Source organism: Centropristis striata, chromosome 1, assembly GCF_030273125.1.
Source record: "Centropristis striata isolate RG_2023a ecotype Rhode Island chromosome 1, C.striata_1.0, whole genome shotgun sequence".
NCBI lineage: Eukaryota > Metazoa > Chordata > Actinopteri > Perciformes > Serranidae > Centropristis > Centropristis striata.
This window is the reverse complement of record NC_081517.1, coordinates 37002405-37018467: the sequence shown is the minus strand read 5'-3', so window position 1 is coordinate 37018467 and position 16063 is coordinate 37002405. Positions and strand designations below refer to the sequence as shown.

At 39.5% G+C, this 16063-nt stretch overlaps 1 protein-coding gene across 3 annotated transcripts in view; it reads left to right on the top strand.

Moving 5' to 3' along the window:
* fbxo41 (F-box protein 41) overlaps window positions 1-15638 on the top strand; it is a 61747-nt gene extending 46109 nt beyond the window's left edge. For 2 of the 3 annotated variants that reach the window (XM_059341078.1, XM_059341086.1), the window contains 9 exons: window positions 2597-2985; window positions 6258-6496; window positions 6583-6698; window positions 8211-8363; window positions 8511-8606; window positions 8727-8845; window positions 10133-10291; window positions 11152-11267; window positions 12306-15638. In XM_059341078.1, the coding sequence (XP_059197061.1) occupies window positions 2597-2985; window positions 6258-6496; window positions 6583-6698; window positions 8211-8363; window positions 8511-8606; window positions 8727-8845; window positions 10133-10291; window positions 11152-11267; window positions 12306-12368 (1450 nt within the window). In that variant the 3' untranslated portion in view covers window positions 12369-15638. The remainder of the gene's footprint in view (window positions 1-2596; window positions 2986-6257; window positions 6497-6582; window positions 6699-8210; window positions 8364-8510; window positions 8607-8726; window positions 8846-10132; window positions 10292-11151; window positions 11268-12305) is intronic. The other variant, XM_059341094.1, reaches the window with a different exon arrangement.
* The last annotated feature ends 425 nt before the right edge of the window (window positions 15639-16063 follow it).

The window sequence follows — 16063 nt, the reverse complement described above, 5'->3', positions numbered from 1 at the left end:
TGAGGTGCAGCAGGTTGCAAGTCTCTCTATATGGGGTGTCACTGAAGTATTTCCGAGTCCCTGCTGGAGATTTCAGACACATGGCTGCGCTATAATACTCTGACTAACACAACTGTCATTCCCAGTGTGAATGTGTTTACTAACGTGACGTCACATGCAAAACCTGACAGGCCTTCCCCATTGAATCATTGATGCACACACACACACACACACACACACACACACACACACATACACACACACACACACACACACACACACACACACACACACACAGAGTGGCACAACAACAACTCTCCGAACCTTCTGTCTCCTGGTTATTAATAGCTCTTCATCAGGGATGGAGGTCATAATCTCAAGTGTGCAACAGCTTTGGCGATTTATTGATATTGACCTCACCAGATATTCATGCAACAATGATGTGTCAATTTAACACCAAAATACCTCTGACAGTTTGCTCTTTTTAAAATTTTATATATCTTTAATGATCACACATTCTTTGCATTACACTTTTCATATTAAATGGTTATTTTAATAGTTATGATATGCATTGGATCTCAGCAATATAATATAATATAATATAATATATATATATATATATATATATATATATGTTTATATATATTTAAATATGTTTACTTTAAAATGACTAAAACTGTTTTCTCCAAATAAAGTTTCTAAATTTGAATTTAAATGTGATTCATTAAACCCTGCAACCCTGTCTCCTAAATCTTACATCCCTGTACAACACTGCATTCTTAATTACGTTTCAGGAAAAAACATATTTTCTCCAGGATAACAGCCGCAGATTCAAACACGTGGTTGACGTTGTGAAATGATCATTGTTTAGTTAGGTTTAGGCACCAAAACTACTTGGTTAAGGTTAAAGAAAACTTATTTTAAAGAGTTAAAGTGAGTAATTTTTGTTACGTAAATGAGTCTGTGTTGACTTGGTTTCACACAGGAGGCAAACAGCGGTCTCTTGGGTGAAAGTCTAATCAACCTAACCTCATCGGGACACAGGCAGCTGTTGGCCTTGACTAGAATATTTTTGTCATACGTCAAAAACTAATCTCTGAGAAAATATGTTTCCCTCTAAACGTAGTTGACTATGCAGTTTAGTTGCATAAGAACATGATTTTTAAGAGCCCAGGCAGACTCATCTGTCTCAGAATCACTACATAAACATTAGAGAACAACACAAGCGGTAAGATGACACAGGAAGGAGTTTGTGTTTCCTCCACTGATTATTGAGTTGTTTTATATTTACTCTCTGATGCTACTTTGCATTCTGAATACAAACTCTGAAATCTTTAATTAGCAATAGCTAATCACAAGCTTCTCATGATTGGGATGGATCCGTATCATTAAGTCTTGCTATTGATGTAATGTTGACAAAACATTCACGCAGCTTTCATCAGGTTACTGCTTTTACAACCAGCTCATTAAACTCTAATGAATCCCAGTTTTGTCATTGACCCAGTTTTGATTCTTGAAACCATAAACATGCTGCGCTGTTTTGGTTTTACATAATCTAAATTCACATTTGCGGCATGACATGCATCTCATCTTCTGTGCATCCTTTTCCCCCTGCGAGTGCTGATAAGCGCTACCTGCAGTGTTTATCTGTGATTTTCTTTTCATTTTTATTCCTAAAATGATGTATGCAGAAGCTTCTCATTATGCTGAGAGATAGAGGAGGAGAGAGCACTGAGAAGGCAGAAATGGAGAAAAGAAAGAAAAATGCCCTACTTTTTCAGAGGCTGATATTTGTAACTGCTCATTACTTGTAGTGGCTGGGCGGTTATTTTAGGTACTGTAGCAGTACGTATGTACAAAAGCTGCCCTCATTCTACTATGACTTCTCTGAAATCCAGCTGTTTCTTGTAAGTCATACGGTACCTATTAAGGTGCTTCCACTTCTGTCGAGTTAAACACCAACACTGCTGCTGTCCTCAGAGGACCTTTTTTTCAGATGTTACTCTGTGCTGAAGGGACTAAAGTCTCTACAGAAACGACAAACCGATATGGATCAAATGAACAGGTCACCAAAAGATTCAAAGATTGCTTTTGCTAAATTAAAGATAGTACCTTTAGACCTCTTCAGACACCCACCTGGCTTAATTGTGTCATGGATGCGTCATTAAAAGAGTAAACATTTTGTGAAATACACTTATTTACTTTCTTGCCAAGACTTTGATGGGAAGATCGATACCACTGTCTTATATGTTTGTTTAATAAGAAGCTACAGATGGCAGCTGGTTAGCTTAGCTTAGCATTAATACTGGAAACAGGAGGAAATAGCCTGCCAGGCTGTGTTCAAACATAACAAAATCCATCCATCAGTTTTTATGCACCACATATCTGGAACAAACTCCCGGAAAACTTGAGGTTTGCTCCAACTCTTTTAAATCAGGGCTTAATACTTTTTTGTTGGCCCACTACTTTATATTAAACTGGATTTACAACTAGTCATGTTTTGCAGCACATTGTCACTGCACTGTAATTTGTTCTGTTCTGTTCAGATTTAAGGGGTTAAAAAAGTAATGATAGTTAAGGCATTATTTATAGTACACTCCCTTCTTCTTGCCCGCAGAGCTTCAGGGCGGATCAAGTCTGTCTCACAGGGCTCTGGAGGTTATGACAGTGACAGTGTGGAGATGCATCCCATGGAGGACTGTCCCGAGGCCCAGTACTATCACATGCAGTGTCGGCTGGGCGAGGGGGGTTACGAGCGATCCCCTGGATGTGGCGGCGGCGGATCGAGGAACTGGGGTCTTCGCAAACAGGCTATCCAGAACTGGCAGCGGCGACCTTACAGGAACAGCACTGAAGGCGAGGAAGGAGACGTGTCGGACGTGGGCTCCCGGACCACCGAGTCTGAGGTGGAGATGTGGGAGCAAGAAAGGAGAGCTGTGGCTGAAGTGCAGCAGTCGGCCCCTCCGTATCCTCACCACAGCAGGGCAGGATATCGCCCGAACACAGGTAACAGCCCTCTGGAAAGTTCAGTCTGTTATTCTTAGAAATGTACACATTGTAACACACTCTCTCGCCAATCTCACATCCAGACACATGGGAGCCAGGAGTCACAGAATAAAGGCCTTAATATCACTCCCGTAAGAGCCGAGACTGATGTAGATCTAGGTCAGGTTGAGTTGCAGTCACTGTAATGCTGCTGGAGCTGTGTCACTGACCGAAACTCTATCTGGATCAGCTGTGAGCATATGTGGTAAACATGGTTTCAAATCTGCTTCAGTGTAGACACAATAATGTAAAAAATTACTTAAACTCTGGAGAAACTTTCACAAACATAAATATTTTTTGGGAGGTTTTTCTTATCCAAGTTGTTGAGTCTAAGATCAGAAGGTGTAACAGATTTACAGCCCTCTGATTATGGCCTGTATAAATGAACCTGACTAGCTTCAGAGCCAATGAGAAGAGCACTCGGAGAGCTCGGCCCTCCACCAACGCCTTAGGGCAGCGTGTAGGACTGTATTAATCCTGCTCCTGCCCGCAGTGTGTGTGTCTGCTCCCGCCCACACCCACAAACTTTCTGACCATGCATACATGCCCAGCACCGAGCAACAGAGTTCATCATTAAAGGTATGCTATGCAGGATTTTCCTTAAACGCGATATAAAGACTTATGTGTTTGTGTCTATATCTGCAGAGACTCTTTACTTTGTTTCTTTTTTTAATACAATTCTACAATTCTACAATGTCATTAAATAGACACTTTTATCCAAAGCAATGTACATTTGGGAGTTAATACAACATAAGCAAAGATGAAGTCAAGAAACAACAATACAGAGATTGGAATCCACTCCAAAGCGTAATGTGTTCTTCCTTGGCCCATGCTACACCTTGCCATCAAGTTTCACTGAAGTCTGGCCAGTAGTTTCCCCATTAAAACAAAAAAACAAAACAGACAAACCCAGCCTAAAACATTACCTCCTTGGCAGAGGTAAATAGAATACACTGTCGGATCATAAAAAGGCCAGACAGTCAGCACTCTGATGTGTGATTTTTAAAGCATCATGAGACAAATTAAAAAAATCCAAAGAGTCCAAAATGAAACTGTATGTGTTCACATTGCAGTTCGATCAATCAGAAAACTGAAATTTAATGTTCACACTGCACTGAAAAGAAAGAACAACAGTTTAAAGCTGATACTAACCGACAAGAAAGGGAATATATCTTTCATTTGAATAACTCAGTTCAGTGTGTAAACGTTCTGCTAATTAGCATGCATCCTAAAATGATCAGCTCAAGTTCTTTTCCTATGAGATGCGTTCAGTGTTTTGTTTACCACCAGTAAGTCTGCTATAGATGATGAGGAAACCAATTCATACATTGCTGTTGCCTCTCTACACTTTCTTTGTGTGTCTGTTTTTGATTGAACATGTTTGTATTGGTGGGAGAGCTGTTGTATCATCTCAGTTCCTCCTCTCATACTAAGCTTTGCTTCTACAAGTGAGCCGCCAAGTCAAACCGCCTCTCATGCCCGCACATTTCTTCAGATCCACCACAGATTGTGCATCTCTCTGTTAACTTCCTGTGCTGCCAAAATCCTTAAACTCACTGCTGCTGCCCTCCATTTTTCCTCACCTGCTGTCGGGTTTTCTTCTAAATAACAAGTGGACTGAAGCCGTCTGGGAAACTGGGCCAGAAACCTCTGACAAATTCATATGAACTGCTATGACCGCCCCATTAACTGAAAGATTTCTCTCACGTAACACTCAACATGTTACTGGCATTCCTCCGCTCTGACGTAGTTCTCCTTATTGGGAGAGTCTCTGCCAGGTTTTATCAGATGGTATGTATCTACAAGCACACAGTTTTTTCTCAGCATGTAACACACAGCTCGGCTTTTTTAGTGCATTTGGCAGTCTTGAGCGTAGGTGGTGTGTGTGTGAGAGAGAGAGAGAAAAAGAAAGAGAGGGAGAGGAAGAAAGAGCGAGAGAGTAAGTAATGGTTCATAGCCCTGATGGCTTCGAGCAGACGCCTTCCAAGGCCAAAGATGAAATGAGTCATCTAGGAGCAATCTTGCTGGGAGGAATAAGACGGATTTGGATTGGACACATGGTATCAGCCAATAGATAGCAATAGAGAGAATGAAAAGATAGAAAAAAGAAAAAAAAATTCACCTCATTTAGTGCTTTGTTGAAGATTGGCGCCACCATGTGACAGAATATCTTAAAAACATTGGTGTGCAGGAAACTGAAGCATCTCCCCAAAACTTATAGACAGTTAAATTATTTTGGTCTTTTAAAAAAAATGTGCATTTACATACTTATATAATGATAATGATGAATCAATCAATTATATTTATGTTGAAGTTGTTCTGTATCAAAAATCAATGATTAAAAACTTCAGATCAAAAAAAGTAAGAAGAAGAACAATGAGGCAAAAAGTAAATAATTAAATTGATTAAGTAAATGGAAAAAATGACCAAATGTAGATGAATATACATAATGTCTTACACCTAACTATGGAAAGAGCTAAAAGGTTCCTACCTGATATAAAGGAAATAACAAGGGTTAAGCTGTGAACAATCAATCTAAAGCCCACTGGCATCCAGGCTTCACACATTAAATAAAATGTAATACATTATGTTCTCTTCTCTTAGTTTCGTCAAAAGGTCTGACAGCTATAGAAGTAGTTTTCTGATTTATTCCAGTTAAAGTGGCTGCTCACAGCATTCAGAGCATCTACTGCCTGTACACGGCTCTCGACAGTTTGACTTCAGACAACGAGTTTACCAGTAATTATAGTAAATATAATGTATGATTTCTTGCCTCTCATGAACAAACAGAAACTCATTTGAAGAACATGATTTAACATAATGTGGTGTTAATTTAGTTCCATAAACCTGATGTTCACATGCTCATCTGCCATAACAGCGCAGTTTACACATTTTTACAACTTTTTACAACTTTTTATTTATTAAATTGAAGTTCTACTGAGTGAGAAATTTTGCTGAATTAGGCAGAAGAACTTAGTAATATGAAAAACGACTTTTTTTGTCGTCCTACGAACATAATGGTGTCTGACAACCACTAATGGCACACTACCTCTAGTATCTTGTGCACCTTTTTCCTGTAACTTCTTAGTGTATTTTGATGTGCTTCTTAAAGAACATGCATGGTTTGACGACGCTGTTGTTAAGCGGTGGTTAGGTTTAGGCACAAAAACACTTGGTTAGGATGAAGGAAAGATGATGTTTTGGGTTAAAAAAACTTTGTTTTCTTCCCACAGGTCGGTCTGATGGGCTCTACAACAAGCCATGCCGCCATGAAAAAAGCCCGTCCAAATCCAACGAGGTGATCAGTCCTGAGATCCTAAAGATGCGTGCAGCTCTCTTCTGTATCTTCACCTACCTGGACACCAAAACCCTGCTGAGAGCTGCTGAGGTCTGCCGGGACTGGAAGTTTGTGGCTCGTCACCCAGCTGTGTGGACCAGAGTGCTGCTAGAGAACGCTCGCATTTCTTCCAAGGTGAAATTTAAGATACTGCACGCAGTTTATAAGTCAGTAGCATCTGGTGCATTTGGTTTTATTGTCTCTCCATGTTTCTCCCATAGTTCCTGAGCACATTGTCTCAGTGGTGCACTCAGACGCACTCACTTATCCTGCAAAACCTCAAACCAAGACAGCGGGGCAAGAAGGAAACCAAGGAGGAGTACATTAAAAGCACACGGTGAGACACAGACACACATACGGCGTTAGTTGTAACTTGCACACAGTTTACAAAAACATACATAGTCAATTTGGGGTCCTTATTACTGCATTGCTTATTATTTTGGCACATTGCTCTGCTAACTACTGAAGTGAGTGACATTCTAAATGAGTCCTTAAACAGTGATTGATGAGAGGATGCCGACAAGAGGAACGGAAGTGATTGAATGCTGCTGTTTTTGTACAGTTTGATTATGAACAGCCCGTGCAATATCAGTTTTCATTTCCTGGAAGAAGACAGGCAGAAGTTTGATTTGGGGGGAAAAAGTGAAGCTGTTTGTGTCTTAATATTTTATGTGAAGGAGACAAATTAACAAGGGATTGCACTGCTTTTGTGGCCAGGAAACTGCTCAAATAAGAGAAAAAGGGTTATTCCACAGAGGGTGAAATACGCTGCTTCAAAGCAAATAGCGGCTCAGTGTTTCTGTGCTGTTTTCAGGTATTTAAATTAGGTAATATGCACATAATTGGCCCTTTTCAATGCAAATGAGTCTCATTGCAAAAATAGTCTAATCATAAAGATCAGCACTAATTACCACACACAGTTACAGTGAAATTACTAGCATTTTCAGAGAGATTGTGGAAACTGAAGCACATTTATTTTAGAAGTGTCCTGCCCTCTGCTTCACATCATCTTCTTTTACTGTCTGAAGGTCTGAGTTTGAATCACCAACAGCACTGACCAACTGGGATATTAATTAAAAAATACAGTTTCTCTTTTTTAAATTGTTTGCCTGAAGTTTTGAGTAATGCTCCTGCACCTCGTTGGCCAGGACCTGCAGCTTGCAGTCTGATTTCATTTTTCTTTTTCATTCTGCCATAATTCTGTCAACTATGTTCTTTATTTATACTTTGCCACATACAGTCATGGAAAAAAAATACTGGAACATTGTTTTCTTCAATTTCTTCTTCATTTTAATGCCTGGTACAACTAAAGGTACATTTGTTTGGACAAATATAATGATAACAACAAAAATAACACATACGAGTTTAATTTAACAGCTGATATCTAGCCATTTTCAATGCTTTTCTTGATAATAACCAAAATCATTATCAAGATAGAATGGTGGTCTAACAATTTTTTCCATGACTGTAGATGATTGCAATCAAATACAAAAAAACAAGGTCAAATTGCACTTTGCAAAGCTTCATAAGCACGTCTGTGCTGTAATACCATTAGCACAATATATTTTATGAATTGGACTTCGACACTGCTCAGATGGCAGGTGCAAGTTAGGTACAATTCAGGATGCTATCAGCGGCCACAATCCATTCCTCCTGAATTCGCCCGAAGAATATATTACAGTCAATCTGCACAGACATGCTGCTTCCTGCATATACCACAAATACTGGGGGAACATTTTTTTATGTGCCATAAATGGTAGAAGTGCTGTTCTGAAGGACAGGAGAATTATTTCCTCTACTCTGTCTGTCCGTCTTTTTCTGTTGACCTTCTCCTCTGTTTCCATCTAAGTGGCTGTCTGGAGGAAGGTCTGGAGGCGTTGTTAAAGGCCACAGGAAGTAACCTGCTGATACTGAAGATTTCACACTGCCCCAACCTGCTGACCGATCGCTCCCTCTGGCTGGCCAGCTGCTACTGCCGAGCTCTGCAGGCCGTGACCTACAGGTAGACCAGTACACTCAGGTCCAATCTCTGCACAATTACACAGTTTAACCCCAGTGACTTTGCTTTAATGAGTCCATAAGGCTCCATAAGCTGTGGATATACAGTGTGCAATATAAATACAAATTGTTTACACGTCTTTTGCTCCAGAAGTGCCACAGATCCAGTTGGTCAAGAGGTGATCTGGGCCCTTGGAGCAGGTTGTAGAGACATCATCTCCCTACAGGTGGCGCCACTACACCCATGGTAATAAACAGAGAACTACTATCTAACTCTGAAACTTTTGATAAACACCAAATATTATATATGTCGTCATATGAATGCCTATTAAATGATTGATCGTGGACTGTGTTTTGTGTCTTTTAGCCAACAGCCTGCTCGTTTCAGCAACCGATGCCTGCAGACGATTGGAAGATGTTGGCCACACCTCCGGGCTCTTGGTGTGGGCGGGGCTGGATGTGGCATTCAGGGACTGGCCTCTCTAGGTGGATATGGCTCGTAAAAACTACTATTCAATTTCTAGATTATTTTCATTTCAGTTGTTTTTCGCTACATCACACAAAATACAGTATTTGTGACATTCATGAAGCTTTCAAATATGCTCCTAGTGTTTTTTATTGTAATGAAAGTTTTGTCTTTTTCAATACATTTATATATATATATATATATATATATATATATATATATATATATACATGGTAATTATCCTTTATCTCTACCTAAGTTTTTACTGCTACCTTATAAGCACCTGATCACTAATATTGGCTGTGCATGGGGAGTCCTGTCCTCTTGTTTTTTTAAACTTTCAACAATAATTTTCAGCCATGTCACTGCTTTTTAACCGTCCTCTTGTGTTAGGGTCGGCAGCGATCTGTTTTAGGCTTAGGGTTATGCAGAAAAGTACCACACTACTTTTATTTATTGCATCAAGGCTTTTTGACTCTGTCAGGAACCTCTATTGAAACAAAATAAAACAAAAAATCTATTTCACCAAATTATAAAATGTTAAAAATTATAACATTTGTGTTGTTTCAGTTATGATAAGAGATTATAAAACAATATTTAGTGAAATACATACAAGTCAAAATTGACCTGAAACACCATAGATTTTACTATAGTTAATATTAAAATAAAACATTTATTTGAGATGACTTCTAATAACCTTATGTAATAGTCAGGTAACATAACAACCTTTTATTTTATATAATCTCTTGAGGTTAATTTGACCATTTTTTAAATTGAAAACAAGGGGTATGCTGTCAAAAGAAAGGCCTAGGGGGCCACAACAAAAATATTATAACTATTCTTTTCATGGATATGGAAGCCTGACAAGGTCACACAGAGGTAAGAAACAAATTGGATGATAAATAATTGTTTTGAGGGTATTTTATTGATCATTTAAGACACAGGTCAAAACCGACCCGTTAACATAGGAGATAGTAACAGAAAGCTAACATAAGAGGAAGGTTAAATCATGATTACAATCACATATGCAGAAGCCAGTAAAGTGACAGAAGTAACAATTGTGTTAAAAATTATTTAACGATATTATTGTCATATCAGGATGTAAACCATCATTTAGTTTTATAAAATGAGATCTATTCCTATACTCTTTATAACAATATAAGCACTATTGATTGAGACCTACAATAAGCCTTTATACTCCACTGTAACCTTTGCTGTTTTCAGTTATCCTAACACTCCACTATCTTCCCTCATCTCTGTATTTCCTTATCTCCCTCAACCCCCATCACCCTGCTCACCTCCACCAGCGAGGAACTGCATGCGCCTGCAGGTGCTGGAGCTGGATCATGTGAGTGAGATCAACCAGGAGGTGGCAGCAGAGGTCTGCAGAGAGGGCTTGAAAGGTCTGGAGATGCTGGTGCTCACATCCACACCGGTCACCCCCAAAGCCCTGCTGCACTTCAACAGTGAGTCTGAACGCTGCTGCACTCAAATACTTATGACTGGTGTCACAACACTGTGCTGCAAGTGTGCATTAAATGTACTGAACAATGTGATCTTACGCAATATTTCTGTAACATAAATCTATTATTAACATACATTGGGTACTGTTTAAGGTAACACTTTTAATGCAGTGTAGGTTACGGATACATTTAGGCAGCTATACCAAGAAGTGGAAGAAGTATTCAGACCTTGTGCTGAAGTAAAAGTAGCAGAACCACAGCGCAGTAATACTCTATTACAAGCAAATGTCCTCATTTAAATTTTACTCACAAAAATACAAAGGTATTAGCATTAAAATATACTTAAAGTACCAAAAGGAAAATCCTCATGTTGCAGTTTGGCTCATTAAGTGGTCTAAGGCAACATCAGGCTTGACTTAAACATCCTTTAACCCATCTTTTTAAAACAAATTGTGACAAATAAACACACAGAAATAAATTTAGTGAATCGTTATTTATTATTAAAATATCAAATAACAGCAATAAAGATATGCGCTGAGTAGATTGTCCAGCTATTGGAGTCAATATCGGACCGATAGCCCATTGAGTATCAGTATCAGTATCAGTGCATCCCTGATATTATTAGAAAATAGTCAAGTAAAGTGCAAGTACCTTAAAAATAATAGTTCAGTGCAGTTCTTGAGTTAACGTCCACCATCGGCTCTAACTGTTCTGGTTATTTAGGAATGGACATATGAGAAAAAGAGAGGATGAAAAATACAAATGTGCCATTAGAATACACTGTTGGCCCCTAAAACAAAGAACAACAACAACAAAAAGACCAAATAATGAATCCTGCTTAATTCCTCCTTCCTGTCATGCAGGTGTTTGCCGTAACCTGAAGTCCATTGTGGTCCAGATTGGCATAGAAGACTACTTTGAGGACCCCAACAGCCCTGAAGCAAGAAAATTGTTTGATGAGATGGTGAACAAGCTTCAGGTAACAGCACACATCACTCACTAATGTACTTAATATGCACCTATAAGAGAGAAACCACTGAAACCCATAACCATTAATTTACCTGCACAATGTTCTGTTTTGAGGACATAAATAATATTTTATGTGCACATTTAGGCTCTCAACATGAAGGAACATATTGTTTTCGGTTTTCCGACAAATCATGTTCTTTTACTTTGGTACTACTCTGCCCTCCAACAACTGCAGTGTTGACTTTGTGAAGGTAATGACTAACAGAGAGGTGAGCTCTGTTAACAGAGGTCTGCAATTCTTTCTGAATATAGTTTATTTTTTTCAGCCAGCATGTCCTGGGAGATTTGCACCACTGTATGCACATGACTAACAGCTTGGCCAATGCTTGTTCAGAGGATAAGATAGATCTATTTTTATTACAACTACACACCGTTTAAACCATGACTCAAACATTGAAGTCCCAGTGATGGTTGGCTGTGCTGCTAACTCACTCGAGCAGAGGCTCGCTGCGAGAGGCTCGGGTCATTCTTATAGCTGACCACACAGAAACAGAGATATAAAAGCTGTGAAATCCCAGGTTTTATTTATGTTTTGTTTTTATGAGTCAGTTTACAGCGTGTTCCTCTTAGATATCACACTCAAGATGGTGGTGTTGCTCACAGTAGTTAGGTAACCACTTCAAAAGCTGAAAACAGCCAAGATGTATTTTTATCCGCCGCTCTTTAAGTTTGCTGTGAAAAGGAAGCCAAAGTTCTCCTCTTGTGTTTAATCATCCATTTTTTGAAGGGAGTTCTGTTGAGGTGAAGCTTATAAAGCTTGACAGCCGTCCTTAACCTGCTGCATCTCAACACTTTAGAGATTTTTTTTATTGCTTTCTGTCATACAACAGCTATTGTACACACATGTGAATGAAAGGAAACATAAAGGTAGAAGAGGACAGGGTAAATTGAGCATTTCTTTTTTTACCAACATATATTTAGAAAGATCCAACAGAAGTGGCCTTTCAGATAATGAGATTCTCATAGCCCTTCTTCCTTTTTCTTTCAGGCTCTAAAGAAGAGACCCGGCTTCTCCAAAATCCTCCACGTCAAAGCAGACAGTCTCTGCTAACATCTTTTGTGCAGATTCTTCAAGTCTTGGAGAGGTGCCATCTTGGCTCCAGTCAATCAAAAAGACCCAGCTGTTTTGAGCCCGCTCCACAGGGTTGAACGCGTCTGCAGCATCGACAGAAACAACAGAAGATCGCCATGACGAACCAGGGCCGAGGCTCAATGTGCATACTCTACAAGAAAAAAAACTCACTCAAAAATTTAAATAAGGGGGGAAATGAATATCTTCTCATGTTTCTTTATGACTGACACTGGTCAGGAGGCTTATTTGGACAAACAATAACACTTTATTTCACACAAAGGGCCTGTCTCACAGACTCAAATAACTCAACAAAACTGTCAGATTCCTCCTTTTCAGTCTTTGTCTGCTTTCACCATAAAAATGGATCGTGTCGTCGCACAGAGCCAGGTCCCTTTCTCGAAGCGCCTTGAGCCAGGTGACAGCGCTGTATTTATCTGTCTGCATCTACACAATGCTTGACATATACTCGAGACTACCTTCAACGCCAACAGTTTGTGGGCAGCAGCACATTATAAAGCGTACATACTTTAAAATGGCAGCAGGAGTTGGAAATTGTAGAGAAATTGATTTCCTCAAGAGTTCTCAAGTCCTCAAGGTTGAGAGTGTTTAGAAAGGAGCTTTATATGCGTGTATGCCGAGGATTTAATAAATGGTTTTCCATCCCTGCCTGCCCTGCACTATGTGTGCTTAAAACTGCAACACTTACTGCTTCCACCCAGGACAGAAACATGCAGCTCCAGGCACAGCGGAGAGAGCAAGGACAGCCTGCCTGTAACACACAGACCTTGACAGTCTTCTTAGCCGATTGCATGGCAGCAATGCATTTCCCCTCTTCTACCATCTTCTCTGCTTCCCCCGTGTGAACAGCGTCGTATCACAAACCTGGACTCGGTGGTTTTTTTGATCGTTGTAATATCTCTGAGAGAATGGGACACAGTATCTGATGCTGAAAGGATGATTCATAATGCATTTCTCTCAAAAAACTGGTGCCATTTGTAACAGTGTCTGTCCTCATTTCAGTGAGCGTTTTCTCCAATGTGCCATTAATGAGAGAAGAGGGACCATGTACAGTAAGGCAGATGTTTAATCTCTTCAAATCAACTTTGACTTATTGGAGTTTGATTTGAGTGCGAGCAGCTCTGGCTGAGCGTAACGGTGGTGTGTTTCATATGGAACATTATCTCCAGGTGTATACAGGTGTTACAGTGTTTATATATCATGTGACTTTCATACTTTACCATACAAAACAGTGCCATCCCTGGCTGAGGGCCTGCTCGAGCCTTATTTATATTCTCCAGCCGACGTCCTCTGGCTCCCTCTGCTGGGCTTTCCAAGCACCTACACAGCCAACAGCCAGCTGGTGTGATATTACACCCTCTGCAGCAAGAAACATGTATCACCTTTCACTAGTTTTGCAGAGCTCAAAACCAAGAAATCATCTTTAGTTTCACCTGCAAATGAGGAATTTGATTTGGTGTGATTCGTTGCTGCAATAGAGCCTACGTTGCAGAAAATTCTCAAGAAGTATGAGTAGCAATACTTACTGTAGAGACACATAATGTACGCTCATCTGTGTTCCAGATAACTTAAAGAGGATCAGTCTATGGTTCACAAGGAATACTACTTGTTTAATGTCAAGTTTGATCAAATAACCCGTGTAATGCACATCTCAGCTCGGAAAATACAAATTTATAGGACAGAAACCTGCTTTACAAGCTGGAGGGCATGCCGTTTGTGGAAAGATGCCTTTATAAAGCATTTAGAGGGTTTATGGAAAATATTATTTATGGGAATTTATGGAGCTTGACCCATGCTAGGGACCAAAAGTCAGGAATTTCTTCTGCCTCTGCTGCGTTGATGTTTTTTAATCAGTTCTTGCAACTTCCTGAACATCATCAAAGGGCAATGCTAAATCACTGGACCTCCTATTAGACTCTTACAGTCAATGAGGCTGCTCTCATAAATGATTTGTAGTTATTCCTATGAAAAGTAATGCACTGGACTTTGTAGCTATTCTGACGTAATTTTGTCCACTGATAAAGCAGCGTGAAAGCCACGTATGTCTGCTATCAGACATGCAGGAGGGCCTAAACAACTGTCAAACCCAAGGCCAGAGGTGAGTTCAGCCCCATAAAAAGCATTGGACACCCTGATCAGTATGCTTGTGCACTGCCTTTTAATACAGTGGGTTTATATACACATTGCTGTTAACTGGGTCACAGCTCTGGCATACTACGCCGTTTTGAGGAACAAGGAAACCGTAGCAAAACGATGCACACCGCTTTGAGATTGGAACGTGTCCCGGTGTTTGTGTCCTGTTGTTTGAAGTTAGTCCAGAAGAAGCGTTTTTTAATTTGAGCCCTTTTCTTTTTTCCTCATCTTAGGCAAGTGGTTTGGCACCTTAAACCTTAACAGCTTTACAACGGTTTAAAACAGTGATCGTCACGCGTCACTTTTCATAGGAATCGTGCTGCGAAAGGTTTTGTAAGAAATTATACAAACCCACTCACAAAATATATCAGATCACTTAGCTGTAAAGGGATAGTTGACCCCAAAATCAATAATCTATATATTTCCTCCTTACCTGTAGTGCTTTTATCAATCTAGATGTTCTGCTGTGATTTACAGATGTCTGTCTTCTTACTAGACAACTCTACAGCAATGGCTCTTTCCAGAAATCATGACTAGGTCACTGAAGATAATCCACAGACCTTAATGTGATCAGTTACATGAACAATACCATACACTTATGAGTTCATATTCATATATACATATTGTTGTGTATCATATTTTTGGCAGGGTATGTACAGCTTTTAAAAAGTAAAATCATTTTCACCCTACCTGAATCAAAAAAATTTGAGAGCTTAATTGTTACTATAAATACAATTGCGTAAAAAACAAAAAGTTTACAGAATTATTTTATACACATAGCAATCAATGTACATTGTCATTTTGTTTATAAAAGCAGCTGTTCATATTATTAATAATATTACAGAGTAAGAGTTCACCAGAGATTTATTTAGCTGTAGATGACATTAGACACAAAAAAAAAAAATTCAAACAAATATGACAACAGGATGGTTTTATTCCGAATTAAAAAAGGGTTTTTGGTTTGGAAGAGTGTAGATAAAACACCAGATTATGTTGAAAATTAAGCATTTTTAAGGAGTATATATCAGAATTCAAACATACTTCTAAACGCCAGTAAAATTAAACATTTTACAATCCATGCAACCCAAGCATCTTACAGAGTAAGTGTAATATTTGAGAGAACGCAGACATCCCAAAAAAAATAAAAAATCTAGATTAATATTTATAGAACTACAGGTAAGGGGGGGGGGGGGGGGGGGGGGGGGGGGGGGTAAATCCCTTTGATGGGATCATGCACAAAGTTTTGAAACAGGTTGAAAAATGATTCACACAACATCACGTCTCTTCTCTCGAGACGCGTTTACCGCAGCTCGCTCAACAGGTCGTTCACCCTGCACACCTCATTTGCCTCAAGGTTGGTGGGGGAAGTGGGCAACAGAGCACAGTGACATTTTACAGGAAACCCGAGCAGGCGTTTCTTTTAAATTCAGAAAGTCATTGACGGGGCGAGATGTGAGCTGACATTTGGGGGGGTTCTGCTTTTTTGTCAAAAATGTTTCTGAGGACTTTTTGTAGCTGCATAT